The sequence below is a fragment of the Gopherus evgoodei genome, chromosome 12 (genome assembly GCF_007399415.2).
Source record: "Gopherus evgoodei ecotype Sinaloan lineage chromosome 12, rGopEvg1_v1.p, whole genome shotgun sequence".
NCBI classification, from domain to species: Eukaryota; Metazoa; Chordata; order Testudines; family Testudinidae; genus Gopherus; species Gopherus evgoodei.
In genome coordinates, this window is record NC_044333.1 from 41,191,335 (window position 1) to 41,209,875 (window position 18,541).

The 18,541-nt window shown below is 50.1% G+C and overlaps 2 protein-coding genes across 7 annotated transcripts in view; both read left to right on the top strand.

The window, feature by feature from the left end:
- The window catches only part of LOC115660513 (B-cadherin-like), a 45,065-nt gene extending 40,540 nt beyond the window's left edge, over positions 1–4,525 (top strand). The window contains exons 15-16 of the mRNA XM_030581986.1: positions 410–553; positions 2,078–4,525. Of these exons, the coding sequence (XP_030437846.1) occupies positions 410–553; positions 2,078–2,290 (357 nt within the window). The 3' untranslated portion in view covers positions 2,291–4,525. The remainder of the gene's footprint in view (positions 1–409; positions 554–2,077) is intronic.
- Positions 4,526–5,502: 977 nt separating this feature from the next.
- TANGO6 (transport and golgi organization 6 homolog) overlaps positions 5,503–18,541 on the top strand; it is a 92,598-nt gene continuing 79,559 nt past the window's right edge. For all 6 annotated transcript variants that reach the window (XM_030581294.1, XM_030581297.1, XM_030581298.1 and 3 more), the window contains exons 1-2: positions 5,503–5,604; positions 12,916–13,568. In XM_030581294.1, the coding sequence (XP_030437154.1) occupies positions 5,529–5,604; positions 12,916–13,568 (729 nt within the window). In that variant the 5' untranslated portion in view covers positions 5,503–5,528. The remainder of the gene's footprint in view (positions 5,605–12,915; positions 13,569–18,541) is intronic.

The following is an 18,541-nucleotide window of genomic DNA, read 5'->3' on the forward strand; positions in this document are numbered from 1 at the left end:
TTCTCGTGGCCGGTAACGTTGGATTTGCTTGTGCTTCAAACACTGACATGAGCCACTTACAGAAAAGGAGGTGGAGGAGACATGAAAACCCACCCTGCCTTCAGTGCTCCTACCCCCTGGCCCTCCCCACCACGGTCCAGTGTTGTCCTTGAGCTAATGCTTCCCTGCAGGCCTTGGTACACAGCGGATCTCTGCTATGCCCCTGTGCAGGGCTGAGAGCGGGACACATCTCGAGGGAGGTGCTGCTGTGGGGTGACTGTGTAGTGGTGGGGGAGTTCCTGCTGTTGGGCCCTGCCTGAGGCCCCCCCCGCCCCCTTTACAACCTTGCTTTGTCTGCGTCTCACAGAACAGTCTGGCTTTCTCCTGCTTGTTTCCTGACATCCCACCTCTTCCTCCTCCTCCTCCGCAGGACTACGACCTGAGCCAGCTGCACCGCGGCCTGGATGCTCGGCCTGAGGTCACCCGCAACGATGTCGTCCCGACTCTCATGCCAGCCCCGCAATACCGGCCACGCCCCACCAACCCTGATGAGATCGGCAACTTCATCGATGAGGTGAGTGGGGCAGGCAGAGGAGTCGGTTACTCAGAGCTCTCTCTCTTAGCAAGACTTCCTGTTGGCTCGGGCTGTGCAGCAGAATCCATTGCTGCAGGCTGGGCTGTACAAAAACCCTTCCTGAGACCCTGCACCATAATTCCTAAGGCTTCATCTCTGTGCCCAGTGGGGACACTAAAATCAAAGATCCAGAGCATGAAACTCACTGGGGCCAGGGCATTCTCGGTGTCAGGCCCTGGCTAGGGAATTCTTTCCTGTAGCTCAGGCCTAGCCTCCTTCAGAGCGTGATGCACAGCACCCCCGCCTCCCCCCAAGTAGCGAAGGCCAGAAGAGTCTAACTGCCATCCATTACAATGCTTGGAACTCAGCATTTTAATTCTCTTGGTGACAGCTCTGGGATCCCCTCGCAATACCAGGGTGTGCCAGACACATCTAAACACCTGGTCAGGACGGGGCCTGGAGGGCCAAGCCCACAGGGACAAAGGGAGGAGGGGATGGAACTTCTGCTGAGCGTCCTTGGGGAGCTTGGCTGCCTTGCTGGATTGCCCCTGCACACACCCCGTGGAGGGACTCAGGTGCCATTCCCAGAAGACTGCCCAGATCATCATGGTAGTGTGGCCCATCGTTCCTCATCTGCTTCTAACAGCTGTGAAATAGTTACATGGCGATCTGTAAATCACCGTTCTGGCGCCCCGGGAATGGGGCAGAGCACTGCTTTCCTGGCTATTATTTCAGGCTGCTTGCAGACGCCTGCCTGTCTGTCCCAAAGAGATGGGTACCAGTGGAGCTGCAGCAAAGCAACCCCCCAATTTACATGTGCTGCCCCAGCGTGACCTGGTACCTGCTGCAGTGTGGCCCTTAGCCCTGTTGTAAACTGGGATAAGCTGTACCCGCGTGCAGCGCATCCAGTAGCGACTCTAGGCATTTTGCCACCCCAATCATAGCATGCAGGCTGCCTTTGGTGGCTTGCCTGGGGGAGGGTCCACCGCAGCCGCGGGACCAGTGGACTCTCTGCAGGCAAGCCGCTGAAGGCAGCCTGCCTGCCGCCCTCGCTGTGACCGGCAGAGCGCCCCCAGTGGCTTGCCGCCCCAAGCACACGCTTGGCATATTGGGGCCTGGAGCCACCCTTGAGCGCATCTACACTGGGGTGTGCACTGCTGTGAATACCCCCAGTGCAGAGAGGGCTCTGGGTTGTTCCCCCTTTACCTCTTCACAGTTAGCTCCTGTTATGAAGGGTTCCTTTGTGGTCATGAGAGCTCGAGGTTTAAGTTTCTTCCAATGAGAAGCCGAGTGTCTAGCACGAGATGCCAGCTCCCGTGGTTGCAGGGTGCCGGTGCAGGGGCTGCTAACTGTGATGCAGGTACAGTGTGTGCAGGAAGGGACGATTCTGGGACAGCAGAACTGTACTGCCCTTCCATTTAAAGTCTGTCTGAGATTCTCCTGAGGGCATCCCCCGAGTGGCACCTCTTGGCAGGGCGAAGCTGTTGCTCTAGCTCACAATTTAACACTCTTCCCCACCCCCAGAACCTGAAGGCGGCCGACACTGACCCCACTGCCCCGCCGTACGACTCCCTTCTGGTGTTTGACTACGAGGGCAGCGGCTCCGAGGCGGCCTCGCTCAGCTCCCTCAACTCCTCCGCCTCGGACCAGGACCAGGACTACGACTACCTGAACGACTGGGGCGGCCGCTTCAGGAAGCTGGCGGACATGTACGGCGGGGGCGAGGATGAGGAGTAGGTGCCACCTGTGTGTTCGGGCTGCAGCCAGGCGTCATGTGTGAGAAATGTGCTGCGGCCCATTCGACACAGACCAGCAAGGTCGCTGCTCTTCCCGAGTGGGCTGGATGGCTGAAATTCCCTTTCCTTAGCAGACAATAGCACTACATAAATCTGTCCTCCTCGCAGTCCTGGCTCAGTTTCTTCAGCCCCCGTTGTTCAGCCGTGGATAGCCAGTGCTTTCCAGGTTAATGGGGATTGGGGGAGGATTCTGTTTCGGGGGCATCCAGATTTCGGTCAACCAAGGGCCTTGGTGGCAGCCTGCCCGGAGTGCGAGGCTTCTCCCCAGAACACACTGCACTTTGACAACTTCACTGTAGGGGCTGTAGGTCCCATTGTGCTCAAGGCAGAGCAACGCACGCTGGGATCGACAGCCTCCACAGACTGACGGTTTCTAGGAGAGGGCAGACCTGGGCTGCTCTCTAGAAGCAGAAGCCACAGCCCAGTTCTGTTTCCTCTCGTGCGGCTGGGGAGCTCCTGGCTGCTGTTACTTCCCCCAGACAGCCAGGCCCTTTGAGTTCCCTGTGCCCGCGAGGGTGAGCACTCACATGCACCTGCTAAATGGCCTAGTCTTGCTGCTTTGCAGCACACTGGGCAAGGGGTGCCTGGAGAACACACACACACCAGTCTGGTGCTGTGCAGCAATGTCTTCTCCTGTCCTGCATCTCTTGCTGCAGGCCTCCCAGGACAGGGGCCTGCTAACTTCTGGGGGCTCCTGTCTTCCAGTGGTGTCATTAAAAGTTAACCATTTCCCTGGTGCTCTCAGAATACCTCATTCCAAATACAGGAAGCCTAGTGGGAAAGTCCCCTCCACCAGCATGTGGGATTTGTTCACCTTTTCACGCCACCCACTGTGTGCCTCGGTGCTGCGTGTGCCCCTGGAGTGGGTGTGTTCTACAAAGTAGATTCTGAAGAGCAAGTGTGAAGTAGCCTTTCTCAGTAACTGTGGCGACCCGCTACCGCTGGGCCAGTCTGAAACACAACCAAATTGCAGGGGATTTTGCCAGAGATATTTTTTATTGAATTTTCAGATGCCGTTTATTTTTTATTATTATAGTTACCCTTAAACAAGAGCTGCACTTTGATACGTTTAGCACTGTGCCAATCCAAAGACCAAAGATGAGGGTAGCCTCTTACTAAGCAATCAGTCACAGGAGATATGGGGGCGAGCCCCCAGGAAATCCTCAGGAAACGGACAGCAGATTCACACCCTTTCCTGGAGAGGAACCCCAGGACTCACTTCGGGAGCTCTACTGGCAAGTGCCCAAATACCTTTGTATGCTGGTTTTAATTAATCCAGCTCGTCCCTGTCCGTGCGTTCATATGCTCCGAAAGTAGTGATAGTTTGTCTTTGTGCACTGCAGTAGTGACTTTCTCTTTCTCTAAATAGAGTTCAGTCTTCCTCGCCCCCTATACTTTGTCACGCACTCCTTACCCTTCCAAAAAATCTGGGTTATAAACCAACTCTTAATTATAGCACTGTGGAGTCCCTCCTCTCCCCAGTGCAGCAGAGGGCTGTCGTCTGTCCTCTGCCAACTGGAGGTGTGACTGAGGAAGTGTCACAGGACTAGTGCCTAGTACACTTGGGGCTCTGTATAAATAAATGCAACGTCTAAAGCCTGACTGTCAGCCGGTTTGATGCTGTATTTTTGTATAAAGTTGTTCATTCATATTTTTGAATAGGGGGGGAGAGGATCTATAAAATTGCCAGCCAATACCATGCCATGTTCTTTCCACATAGTATTTAGCAGGATGTCTTATTTGATTTAATAGCTATAGGCCAACTTATATATTTCCATTGTGACTATTTCCTTCAGTGCATTGTCTAATCTCTAATGTATGCAGTGTAATTACTGTGCAATGGAGCTTTTAAAAAAACAAAACAAAAATTTTTTATTTGGTTTCTAAACTGTTTATTTGGCTGCCTTAATACTTTGTACCTTTCTGTGATGGGGAATGGTGGGACCCAAAGGAAGCTCACAGAACAGCAACAGCTTTGTGTTAATCTGATGTTTTTACAATATTTTAATAAATTTGTTTTTAAAAAAGACTTCTCTTTTAATGTTAAGGCTAAAAGTCTCTGCACGGGTTTCGCTGCCCTTAGCTCATTGTGCTTATCCTCTGGAACAGTGGTTCTCAAACTTTTTTTTCCACAGACCACTTGAAAATTGCTGAAGGTCTCAGCAGACCATTAATGATCTTTCCAAATGTTGTTTGTACTGTGCGCTAACTATTGTAAAGCGCTTTGGATAAAAGCCCTATATTAAAAATTAATTCAATTTTTTTGGTTCTACAAATAAAAGCACACAATTCATATTTTAATATCAGTAGTCTTACCTTTCTAATGCGTTGGATGTGCTCTCTCTCCCTGCTACAGCAGCCCCCGAGCTGGGGCTGGGAAGGAGGGGGGTCTCTCTCCCCGATAGGGTGACCAAATGTCCTGATTTTTATAGGGACAGTCCCCGTTTTTGGGTCTTTTTTATATAGGCTTCTATTGCCCCCCTCCCACGTGTCCCGATTTTTCACATTTGCTGTCTGGTCACCCTACTCCCGCACTGGGGCAGCCCCCGAGCTGGGGCTGGGAAGGAGGGGTGGGGTCTCCCTGCCCAACACAGCCCTGGAGCTGGGGAAAGTCACCTCTTTCTCTGGCTGCTGCAGCCCTGCTCATCCCGAATTCCCCCCACTCCCTCTTCTCACCCCAATGCCCCCTCCCACATACCCCTTATTCCCCCCAAGGCCACCCCCTCACCTTACAACTGTGTCTTCTCCAGGGTCCAGGCACCTAATTAGTGGAGCCGCACCTGCACAGCTCCACTAATTGGGTGGGTGGCCACCAAGGCAGGCACCTCCGAGGGAACTATACAGCCCCCCTGCATGGAGCTCCCAGCAGAGCTGCCAACTTCGGCTGGGGCTGGTGGGTGCTCACCCCCTGGCCCTGTTCCAACCCCAGCCGGGCGGGAAGAGCCACGCCTGAACCCTGCTACACGACTACCCCGCTATTACACTACAAGCCAACTGCCCATGGTCTGACCCTCCCAAAATGGAGGGAAGACAGCCCCATGGGGCTGCGTTAGTCTGACACTCCCAAGATGGCGGTAGGGCCAGTCCGCTCCTCCCCCTACGGAGCAGCGCTGGTCTGACCCTCCCAAGATGGCGTCTTGATGCGTTATTGTGCGCATGCGCAGTGGACGCTGAGCGCTATGGCCGAGAGTTTGAAGCTGGAGCGGGCGGTGGAGGCGCTGGCGCTGCTGCTGGGGAGCCCCGGAGGAGGCACCGGTGAGAGGGGCCGCTCCCTTCAGCGCGCGGGGACAGTGGGGCTCGCATGTTGGGGTCCCCCCACCATTCCCCCGCAGGAGTCACCCGTCCCCCCATTGCCCTGAGCAGCCCCTCCCCGCCCCCCAGTGCCCCTGTCCCCCCCCAGTGCCCGTGTGGGCCCCCGCCTCCCCACTGCCCTGAGCAGCCCCTCCCCGCCCCCCAGTGCCTCTCTGGGTCCCCGCCTCCCGATTGCCCTGAGCAGCCCCTCCCCGCCCCCCAGTGCCCGTGTGGGCCCCTGTCCCCCCATTGCCTGTGTGGGCCCCCCTCACCCCATTGCCCTGAGCAGCCCCTCCCCGCCCCCCAGTGCCCGTGTGGGCCCCTGTCCCCCCATTGCCCTGAGCAGCCCCTCCCCGCCCCCTAGTGCCCCTGTCCCCCCCCCAGTGCCCGTGTGGGCCCCCACCTCCCCATTGCCCTGAGCAGCCCCTCCCCGCCCCCTAGTGCCCCTGTCCCCCCCCAGTGCCCGTGTGGGCCCCCATTGCCCTGAGCAGCCCCTCCCCGCCCCCCAGTGCCCCTGTCCCCCCCCAGTGCCCGTGTGGGCCCCCATCTCCCCATTGCCCTGAGCAGCCCCTCCCCGCCCCCCAGTGCCTCTCTGGGTCCCCACCTCCCCATTGCCCTGAGCAGCCCCTCCCCGCCCCCCATTGCCCATGTGGGCCCCCACCTCCCCATTGCCCTGAGCAGCCCCTCCCCGCCCCCCAGTGCCTCTCTGGGTCCCCACCTCCCCAATTGCCCTGAGCAGCCCCTCCCCGCCCCCCATTGCCTGTGTGAGCCCCCGCCTCCCCATTGCCCTGAGCAGCCCCTCCCCGCCCCCCAGTGCCCCTGTCTCCCCCCAGTGCCCGTGTGGGCCCCCATTGCCCTGAGCAGCCCCTCCCCGCCCCCCAGGGCCTCTCTGGGTCCCCGCCTCCCCATTGCCCTGAGCAGCCCCTCCCCGCCCCCCATTGCCCGTGTGGGCCCCCGCCTCCCCACTGCCCTGAGCAGCACCTCCCCTCCCCAGTGCCTCTCTGGGTCCCCACCTCCCCAATTGCCCTGAGCAGCCCCTCCCTGCCCCCCTTGCCCGTGTGGGCCCCTGCCCCCCCATTGCCTGTGTGGGCCCCCCTCACCCCATTGCCCTGAGCAGCCCCTCCCTGCCCCCCATTGCCCGTGTGGGCCCCTGCCTCCCCATTGCCCTGAGCAGCCCCTCCCTGCCCCCCATTGCCTGTGTGGGTCCCTGTCCCCCCATTGCCCTGAGCAGGCCCCCTCCGCCCGGTCCTCATTCACCACCATGGGGGAGGCCCCCCGTTTTCCTGCACCCACTTCTCACGAAGGCTCTTCTGACTCTCTTGGGCGGGGCCCCTTTCACTTCTGCTCCACAGGCCTCCTGTCCTGTCCCCTGCACCCCACAGGCTTGTTTGGGGGGTTTGGGACAAAGGCCTGTAGCGAGGCCTAGCTGCTTGTCTGTGGGGCTGGATGTGCAAAGGGTGCTTTACCCCAAATAAATCACACCCCCTTGCTGTGTCCACCTCTGGGCCTGACCTGCCAAACCTGGCTTTCCGAGCAGTGCGCTTTGTTAATGGAGCTGGGCTGTGGGGTGCTTAGGGAATGAAATAAATCACAGAGACATATTGTAGCAGAGAGAGGAGCAAGTGAGGGAGGTGTAGGAAAGAAGAGTTCTCCACTGAGATCTGAAATGAAGGGGTGGGTGAATGCCTGAGGTGGAGAGATCCAGGGAAGCTACCCAGAGGAGCAGGCTTCTGCACTTCAGGGTGGTGAGATGTGGGGTGGGGGAAAGACAAAATGCCACAAGGGGAGTTCTGCACAGTTTTGACCAACCTGTTGTGTTCTCAGAGCTCTGAGGCTAGCACTGTTTGAAAAGAGCTGTGCCCTCAGAAGAACTAAATTCATCCCCAACAGAAAGCTATTTAAGGGTATTGCAGATATCTAGGTTGATGCGCATGATTTTTAAATTAAAACCATATGCACTTTCTTATTTAACTGTAGGGCAATATTGACCATATTAAGGTTAAGTTGGGGAAAAGGAAATAAATCTACTTTGTCGCTATGGCTGCAGGAACAAATACCAGCCACAGGGATGTGGCTGACTAGAATACAAATACAGAAATGGAATGATGTTCTGTATCGGATTACCAACAGCTGTTTGAGGAAAGGTGGACTGAATGGGACAAATTGATAAACAGGGCTGGCTCCAGGCCCCAGTGTGCCAAGCACGTGCTTGGGGTGGCATGCCGCAGGGGGTGCTCTGCTGGTTGCCGGGAGGGCTACAGGTGGCTCTGGTAGACCTCCCGCAGGCGTACCTGCGGAGGGTCTGCTGGTCCCGCGGCTCCGGTGGAGCATCCGCAGGCATGCCTGCGGGAGATCCACCGGAGCCGCGGGACCGGTGAGCGGCAGAGCGCCCCCCACGGCGTGCCGCTGTGCTTGGGGCGACGAAATTGCTAGAGCCGGCCCTGTTGATAAATCACTGATACATACTGTTCTGAAAAAGTGTTTATTCCTACAGTCCCTCATAACTCACTCTGTCTCAGTTCTGCTGGGTTCCTGTACTTTTAGTGTTATCATCGCCTTTTTAATGCTGGAGGAAGACAGAGATAGTAAAGGACCTGTACTGTTGACAGTTCTGTTTGTTTTTAATTAAAAGTTAGTAACCAATAGAGCAGTTGTCTAAGAGATTGTGCTGGTGAATGACCTGTATGGGAGCAGCCTCAAGGACTCCACTCTGCTTCTGAATTCCCCAGTCTAGTAAGGCTCCCATCAGCATTGTGCCATGGAGGTAACCTGAGTCAGAGAGAATACGAGAATGTTTTTCTCCACCCAACTCTAGTAGTTGCTGCTCTTCCAATGGGTGATATAGAATTACTTCAATCCACATTTCTGTTTGATGCAAACTTTTCTTAGGCTTTCGCTTTAACTTACAGCCTCCAATTTTTCTCCCATCACAAAGTGCAGTTTGAAAGGCTGCCTCTTTGTCTGGTGAGGATGGATGTTGTCCAGCAAGGGTATGACCATGCAGCATTTTGGCACAAGCCTCCCAGCATGGATTGATAGACTCAGGCTAGGGGGGTTCACACTAGTTCATTAAAAATAGCTGTGTAAATAGTGCTTTGACATCGGGGCTCAGGCTCTGAAGCCTGCAGGGTGGGCTTCAGAGCCCAAGTTCCAGCCTGAGCCGCCAATTTAAAGCACTATTTATACAGCTGTTTTTAGAGCACTAGCACTTGTCCTGGGTTGGGAGACTGGCTCCAGAGTGCTGTGTAGGCATACCCAAGTAGGGAAAAGGCAACAACTCCTGATATTTATTTTCACCCAATGGATTGGGGAGGGCTGTTTCTCACCATTTATCGGAGAGCAAGAGAGTCTCTTTCTTCTTCTGTATCTTTCTGCGTCATGGAAGAGGTACCCAAGTTTTTTTTACCAAACTCTTTACATGCAATGCACAGGTACCAAGCTCTTGCTTGGTGAGTTCCATGTTGGTAGTTTCTTGCTAACCCAGATAAGCAACAATGTGGTGCCCCCATAACCCCTCTGAGACAGGGATTGTCTCTTTATCTGGCCCTGTGCAACGGGGTCCCATCCTGCCTACTATGACATAAATGTTTATCATCATGTCTGCACCCCTGACTTTAAAATGTCTCCCAGGTTTCCTACAGGCCCAGACACCCTGCTTTCAACTGCTCCTTCTAGCTGTCTGTCTGCCTTTGTCTCTCCCAGTTTCTCTCTTCTCAGAGTATGTCTACACTGCGAAGTTGTCACAAAACTTTTGAGCATGGCTACACTTGCAGCTGTACAGTGCTGGGAGTTACAGCTGTGTAGGGAAAGCGCTGCAGTGTGGCCACACTGACAGCTACCAGCGCTGCAGTGTGGCCACATTTGCCTCTGGAGGCCAGTTACAGCGCTTTTGGTGGCCACGCTGGTGAAGCAGCGCTGCATCACCAGTGCTGCAGTCGTTATACCCCAGGCAGAGCAGGAGTACAGCCAGCGCTGCAGCCAGGGAGATGCAGCGCTGTATGTGCCTTGCAAGTGTGGACAGTGAGTAAGTTGCAGACCCACCACCAGCGCTGCAACTCTCCAGTGTAGCCAAGCCCTTTGTCTTTCACAGGTACTTAAAACACCCTTGCCCCACCCCCGTGAAAGACAGAAGTTTTGCTGATGTAAGGAGCAGTGTGATCTTCTGCCAACAAAGCTAACCGCACTTGCGGGGCTGGAAGTATTTTGCTGGCAAAAGTGCTGACAAAGTACCAACAACGAGCATTTACACATGCTGACTTTTAGTGACAAGGCTGTGTTGTCGCTGAAAGCTGCGTGGTGTAGACAAGCTGTAAATTTTTCTGTGTTCTGCCTTCCCCATGCCTCAGAAACACAAAACAGTACTCAGCAAAACCCCTCTGACTCTTAGCCCAAGAACTCTTGGGCAGGTTCACAGCCCCCTTTTGCCTTGTGATTAATTTATGCAGACATTTATGTTAATGGCAGGTGTGTTCACACCCAGGCTCACGGAGGTTAATGATCCAAGGAGTAACCAGTACCTCTCAGCAGGACACTAATAGACTCATAGACTTTAGGGTCAGAAGGGACCAATATGATCATCTAGTCTGACCTCCTGCACAAAGCAGGCCACAGAATCCTACCCATCCACTTCTATACAAACTCCTAACCTATGTCTGAGTTATTGAAGTCTTCAAATTGTGGTTTGAAGACCTCAAGCTGCAGAGAATCCACCAGCAAGTGACCCATGCCCCACGCTGCAGAGGAAGACGAAAAACCTCCAGGGCCTCTGCCAATCTGCCCCGGAGGAAAATTCCTTCCCGACCCCAAATATGGCCATCAGCTAAACCCTGAGCATGTGGGCAAGACTCACCAGCCAGCACTCAGGAAAGAATTCTCTGCAGTAACTCAGATCCCATCCCATCTAACATCCCGTCACAGACCACTGGGCATACTTACCTGCTGATAATCAAAGATCAATTGCCAAAATTAAGCTATCCCATCATACCATCCCTTCCATAATCTTATCAAGCTTAGTCTTAAAGCCAGATATGTCTTTTGCCCCTGCTATTCCCCTTGGAAGGCTGTTCCAGAATGTCACTCCTCTAATGGTTAGAAACCTTCGTCTAATTTCAAGTCTAAACTTCCTAGTGTCCAGTTTATACCCATTTGTTCTTGTATCTACATTGGTACTAAGCTTAAATAATTCCTCTCCCTCCCAAATATTAATCCCTCTGATATATTTATAAAGAGCAAGCATATCCCCCCTCAACCTTCTTTTGGTTAGGCTGAACAAGCCAAGCTCTTTGAGTCTCCTTTCATAAGACAGGTTTTCCATTCCTCGGATCATCCTAGTAGCCCATCTCTGAACCTGTTCCAGTTTGAATTCATCCTTCTTAAACATCGGAGACCAGAACTGCACACAGTATTCCAGATGAGGTCTCATCAGTGCCTTATATAACAGTACTAACAGCTCCTTCTCTTTGCTGGAAATACCTCGCCTGATGCATCCTAAAACTGCATTAGCTTTTTTAACGGCCATATCACATTGGCAGCTCATAGTCATCCTGTGATCAACCAATACTCCAAGGTCCTTCTCCTCCTCTGTTGCTTCCAACTGATGTGTCCCCAATTTATAACTAAAATTCTTATTATTAATCCCTAAATGCATGACCTTGCACTTTTCACTATTAAATTTCATCCTATTACTATTACTCCAGTTTACAAGGTTATCCACATCTTCCTGTATGATATCCCGGTCCTTCTCTGTGTTAGCAAAACCTCCCAGCTTTGTGTCATCCGCAAACTTTGTTAGCACATTCCCGCTTTTTGTGCCAAGGTCAGTAATAAAAAGGTTAAATAAGATTGGTCCCAAAACCGATCCTTGAGGAACTCCACTAGTAACCTCCTTCCAGCCTGACAGTTCACCCTTCAGTACGACCCGTTGGAGTCTCCCCTTTAACCAGTTCCTTATCCACCTTTCAATTTTCATATTCATCCCCATCTTTTCCAATTTGACTAATAATTCCCCATGTGGAACCGTGTCATATGCCTTACTGAAATCGAGGTAAATTAGATCTACTGCATTTCCTTTGTCTAAATAATCTGTCACCTTCTCAAAGAAGGAGATCAGGTTGGTTTGGCACGATCTACCTTTTGTAAAACCATGTTGTAATTTGTCCCAATTACCATTAACCTCAATGTCCTTAACTACTTTCTACTTCAAAATTTTTTCCAAGACCTTACATACTACATATGTCAAACTAACAGGCCTATAGTTACTCGGATCACTTTTTTCCCTTTCTTAAAGATAGGAACTATGTTAGCAATTCTCCAGTCATACGGTACAACCCCTGAGTTTACCAATTCATTAAAAATTCTTGGTAATGGGCTTGCAATTTCATGTGCCAGTTCCTTTAATATTCTTGGATGAAGATTATCTGGGCCCTCCGATTTTGTCCCATTAAGCTGTTCAAGCTTGGCTTCTACCTCAGATGTGGTAATATCCACCTCCATATCCTCATTCCCATTTGTCATCCTTCCGTTATCCCTAAGCTCCTCATTAGCCTTATTAAAGACTGAGGCGAAGTATTTATTTAGATATTGGGCCATGCCTAGGTTATCCGTAACCTCCTTTCCATCCTCAGTGTTTAGCGGTCCTACTTTTTCTTTCTTTGTTTTCTTCTTATTTATATGGCTATAGAACCTTTTACTATTGGTTTTAATTCCTTTTGCAAGGTCCAACTCTACATGGCTTTTAGCCTTTCTCACTTTATCCCTACACGTTCTGACCTCACTAAGATAGCTTTCCTTGCTAATCCCACCCATCTTCCACTCCGTGTAGGCTTTCTGCTTTTTCTTAATCACCTCTCTGAGATGCTTGCTCATCCAGGTTGGTCTACAACTCCTGCCTATGGTTTTTCCCCCCTTTCTTGGGGTGCAGGCTTCTGTTAGTTTCTGCAGTTTCGACTTAAAGTAATTCCAGGCCTCCTCCGCATTTAGATCCACAAGTTCTTCAGTCCAATCCAATTCCCTAACTAATTTCCTTAATTCTTTAAAGTTAGCCCTTTTGAAGTCAAAAACCCTAGTCCCAGATCTATTTTTGTTTATCCTTCCATCTAGTTTAAACTGAATTAGCTCATGATCACTCGAACCAAGGTTGTCCCCTACCACCGTTTCTTCTGTGAGGTCCTGCTAATAATAGCAGCTAAGGAGGGACATTATATGGCTTAGTGGAGGGCAGGTGCTCCGCTCTTGCAATCCTTGTACTGTGCTTGACCTATTTGTGTTCCCTTTTAGGAACAGATACAGGTTCTCTCCAGATGGCAAAACATGCAGCTCTGCTCGAAACCTTAAACTCCAACTTGGCTGCTTTAGAGGAAAAGCTTGGTCAGGATCCCCAGTGGAATGAACTGCGGAGCCTGAGAGCTGAAGTCAGAGAGCAGGCTGCTTGGCTAGAAAGCTCTACAGATGTGACCTGGAGTTTTACTTGTCAAGTCCTGCTATTGCTGCTGAGTTTGAAAAAGTGCATGATCCTCCTAGCTGCTGCTTATCATCCAGCCAAACCAAACCCTAGGACTGCTGAAGCTGCTCCTGCTCTCAGCCCTGACACGCTCAGTATCTCCCAGCAGAAGACTGTTCAGTCTGCATTACAGTTTGTGATTACCTTGGGCCTTTGTCCATATCTCTTGCCCGGGGTTGGAATCCCGCTGAAGCACAGGACAGAGTTCAGTGCTGTTGTTCAGGATGTGGTATCTCCCAGCACTGCCCCCAATACTCTGCATCGGCTCTATGCCAGCTGTACTGCACTGCTGCAGATTGCACAGCACCCATCTTTGGGCAGCCTCATCCTTACCCGCCACCTTGGGGATCTCATCGCAGGTCTGTGCCAGCTTGGATTCTGCCCAACCAAAGGAAAGAGGGAGCAAGCCAGGCCACTGAAGCAACTAAAGGTGTGTGTTCTGATCAGAATTTCCTGCCTTCATTTTGCATACAGGCCCCATCCTGTAGCTTCCATTTTTCTGGGGCAAAGACAACTGTCTAGAAGGGACATAAAACCCTGTGCTTCAGGGAGCAAGATGAGACCTTCCTTGGGGGACAGATTATCCCATGTCTGCCTTCTGTGTGGTGTCTTGCACCTTCCTTTGAAGCAACTGGTACCAGTAACTGTCCTAGACAGGATACTGGGCTAGCTGAACCTCAAATCTGATCCTGTCATGAGAACATAAGAGTGGTCATACTGGGATGGACCAGTGCTCCATCTAGCTCAGTATCCTGTCTTCTGACAGTGGCCAGTGCCAGAGGCTTCAGAGGGAGTGAAGAGAACTGGGCAGTTTATGGAGTGATCCATCCACTGTTGTCCAGTCCCAGCACCTGGCAGTCAAAAGCTTAGGGACACCTATGGCATTGGGCTGCATCCCTGACCATCTTGGCTAGTAGCCATTGATGGACCTGTCCTCCATGAACTTTATTTAATTCTTTTTTGAACCCAGTTATTCTTTTGACCTGCGCAACATCCCCTGGCAACAACTTCCACAGGCTGACTGTGTGTTGTGTGAAGAAGTGCTTCCTTTTGTCTGTTTTAAAACTATTAATGGGTGACCCCTGGTTCTTGTTTTATGTGAAGGGGTAAATAACACTTCCTTATTCACTTTCTCCATAGCATTCATGATTGTATAGACCTCTATCATATCCCTCTCTTAATCGTTTCTTTTCTAAACTGAAGTCTTTTTAATCTCTTCTCAATGGAAGTTATTCTGTACTCCTAATAATTGTTGTTGCCCTTCTCTGTACTTTTTCCAATTCTAATATATCTCTTTTTAGATGGGGCAGCTGAGCTGTGTGCAGTATTGAAGGTGTGGTATTGAAGGCATGTCATGGATTTATGGAGTGCATTATGATATTTTCTGCCTTATTATCTATCTCTTTCCTAATGTTTCCTATTCTATTCTATTCGCTTTTTTGGACTGCTGCTGCACATTGAGCAGAATATTTTCAGAGAACTGTCCACAAAGACTCCAAGATCTCTTTCTTGAGTGGCAACAGCTAATTTAGACCCCATCAATGTGTGTTTATAGTTGGGATTAAGTTTTCCAATGTGCATTACTTTGCATTTATCAAAACTGAATTTAATCTGCCATTTTGTTGCCCAGTCATTCAGTTTTGTGAAACTCTTTTTTGTAACTCTTAGCAATCTGGTTTAGACTTGACTATCTTGATACTTTTGTATTGTGTGCAGACTTTGCCGCCTTGCTGTTTTACCCCCTTTTTCCAAATTGTTTGTGAATATGTTGAACAGCACTGGTTCCAGTACAGATCCTTGGGAGACACGATTATTTACCCTTCATCACCAGGAAAACTGACCATTTATTTCTACCCTTTTTTCCATAGGTTTTAACCATTTACTGAACCACGAAAGGACTTTCCCTCTTATCCCATGACTACCTCTTTTGCTTAAGAGCAGTTGGTGAGGGACCTTGTCAAGGGATTTCTGAAAGTCTAAAATACACTATATCTACTGGATTACCCTTGTCTACATGTTTGTCGACCTTCTCAGAGAATTGTAAGAGATTGATAGGGTGTGGCTTCCCTTTTGAAAAGCTGGGCGGACTCTTTCCCAACATATTGTGTTCACCTACCTGTCTGATAATTGTGTTCTTTACTAAGTTTCAGCCAGTTTGCCCGGTACTGAAGTGAAGCTTACTGGCCTGTAATTGCCAGGATCTCCTCTGGAGCCTTTTTTAAAAATAGGCGTTACATTAGCTGTTTGCCTGTCATCTGGTACAGAGGCTGTTTTAAGTGAGATGTTACACACCACAGTTAGTAGTTCTGCAATTTCATATTTGAGATCCTTCAGAACTCTTGAGTGAATCCCATCTGTTCCTGGCAACTTATTACTGTTTAATTTATCAATTTGTTCCCAAAACATCTCTACTGACACTGCAATCTGGGACAGTTCCTCAGATGTGTCACCTAAAAAGAATAACTCAGGTGTGGGAATCTCCCTCACGTCCTCTGCAGTGAAGACCCATGCAAAGAATTTATTTAGTTTCTCAGTAACAGCCTTGTCTTCCTTGAGTGCTCCTTTAGTGCCTTGCTCATTCAGTGGCCCCCACTAATTGTTTGCCAGGCTTCCTGCTTCTGATGTAATTAAAAAAATGTTTGTTGTTATCTTTTGTCTTTGGTTAGCTGTTCTTCAAATTCTTTTTTGGCCTGCCTGGACTTACCAGAGTTTGTGTTTCTTTCTATTGTCCTCAGCAGGATTTGATTTCCAATTTCTAAAGGATGTCTTTTTGTCTCGAATCTCTTCTTTGACTCGGTTTAGCCGGGCTGGCATTTTTTTCGGTCCTCTTACTGTTTTTCTTTCATTTGAGGTATACATTTATTTTGGGTCTCTATTACTGTGTTTTTATAAAGTTTTTATGCAGCTTACAGGCATTTCACTCTTGTGACTGTTCCTTTGAATTTCCATTTAATAGCCTCCTCATTTTTGTGTAGGACTTTCTTTTTATAAGCTAAATGCTACTGTGGTGGGTTTCTTTGGTATTTTCCCCCCTACAAGAAGGTTAAATTTAATTACATTATCGTCACTATTATCAAGCAGTTCAGCTATATTCATTTCTTGGAGCAGATCCTGTCCCCTACTTAGGACTAAATCAAGAATTGCTTCTTTCCCTGTGGGATTCAGGACTAGCTGCTCCAAGAAGCAGCTGTTACTGGTGTCTAGACATTTTATTTCTGAGGTGACATGTTCCTAGTCAATATGTGGATAGTTGAAATCCCCCATTATTATTGGGTCTTCTGTTTTGGTAGCCTCTCTAATCTCCCTGAGCATTTCTCAATCATTGTCACCATCCTGGTCAGGTGGTTGGTAGTATATTCCTGTTGCTGTATTCTTATTATTCAAGCATGGAACTTCTGTCCATAGAGGTTCTAAGGTACTGTTTTAATTAATTTAAGACTTTTACTGTATTTGACTCTATGCTTTCTTTTACATATAGTGCCACTCCCCCACCAGTGTGACCCACTCTCACATTCCTATGTATTCTGTAACCTGATATTACCAGATCCCATTGATTATCATCATTCTACCAAGTTTCTGTGATTCCCATTATATCAGTATCCTCATTTAATACCAGACGGTCAAGTTCACCCATCTTACTGTTTAGACTTCTTGCATTTGTATCTAAGCACTTATAAAATTAGTCTGCCTTTGAGTGATGTAATTGAATGGGACTCTTCTTTGGTGTCTCTCTTCAGTTCCTACCTATACTTTGTCTACTTCTATCCTCTGCTCTTTACTAGGATATGGAATATTCCCTTTAATAAATCCTCCCATGCAGGATGTATGAACCATGTGCTACTCTGCACCTATCACTTTTCCTCACTCCTTAGTTTAAAAACTCCTCTATGACCTTTTTAATCTTACATACCAGCAGTCTTGTTCCATTTTGGTTTAGGTGGAGCCCATCCTTCCTGTATAGGCTTCTCCTTTCCCAAAAGATTCCCAAGTTCCTAATAAACCTAAATCCCGCCTCCGAACACCATTGTCTCATCCACTCATTGAGATCCTGTAGTTCTGTCTGTCTAACTGGCCCTGCATGTGGCACTGGAAACATTTCAGAGAATGCTACCATGGAAATCCTGGACTTTGCTCCTCTCCAACACTATGCATAAAACTGTCTAAATGTCTTGAGAGGTCCACAACCTTTGCACCCAGCAGACAATTCACCATAGGGTTCTCCTGGTCGTCAAAACCCCGCTATTTATATTTCTAATAATCAAATCCCCCATTACTATTACCTGCCTCTTCCTAATAACAGGGGTGCTCTACCCCAGAAAGGTATCCTCAGTGTGAAAGAATACTATGACATCATCTGGAAGGAGGGTCCCAGCTGTGGGATTGGTTCCCTCCGCTCCAGCTTGATGTTCCCTTCCCTGAGACTTTCCTCCTCCTAAGCAACACAGAGGCTGTCATAGTGAGGGGTGGAACCGCTTTACTTTGAACTTGTCTACACTACAAAAGTAGGTCGACCTGCAGCCAGCACAGTAATTAAATCGGCTGTTGGTGTTCACACTACCTTCCTTTTGCCGGTGGTGTGCATCCTCACCAGGAGCACTTGCAGTGACTGAAGTGGGGCATTCTGGGGCACTGATAGCCACACAGAGTTCACAGCTGGAGCCCTCCTCCTGCCACAGGGGTGACAGTGCCAATTGTGAGCCAGGCACAGGGTTCCATTTCACAGTTGACATTCTTGTCAGTTTCACGGCTGCTATTATTTCACCTTTCCTCTCTGGCTGTCAGCTGGACTCCTGCCCACTCCTGACAACCAGAGCCAGAGAGGAAAGGTGAAATAATAGCAGCTGTGAAACTGACAAGAATGTCAATTTCACTGCTGGTAGGCTCCTTTCTGTGAAATTGAGCCTGGGGCGGGTCTTGCATCTTAGACTGTCAACCTTGGGGTGTGGGTGGGATGTTCCCATTGTAAGCTCTGCAGCCAGGGCTGACACATGGGAGGAGGGATTGACAACCCGGAGCCCCGCGGCCACCTGCCAGTGTGGGATGGGTGCAGAGGAGAGGCCAAGCCTGGGCTCCTTCCTCCTCCCCCCTACCCAATCCCTCACTGGGAGGTAGAAGCGGGGCTCCAGGTTGGCAGCCACCCGACAGTAGGGCTCTGTGCTGGCAGGGCTCCAGCTGTGAGTCCCATGCTGGGCCGACAGCCAACAGGCAATGTAAGTAATGCAGTGGCTACACAGACACTGTCTCACCCTACTACATCGACCTGAGTACTACGCCTCTTGCAGAGGTGGAATTATTAGGTCAGCGTAGTGGGCATCGTACATCAGCGGGTGCAACATTCTAGTGTAGACACTTACAGAGTTAGGCCAAGGTAAGCTGTCTTATGTCAACCTAACTGTACTGTAG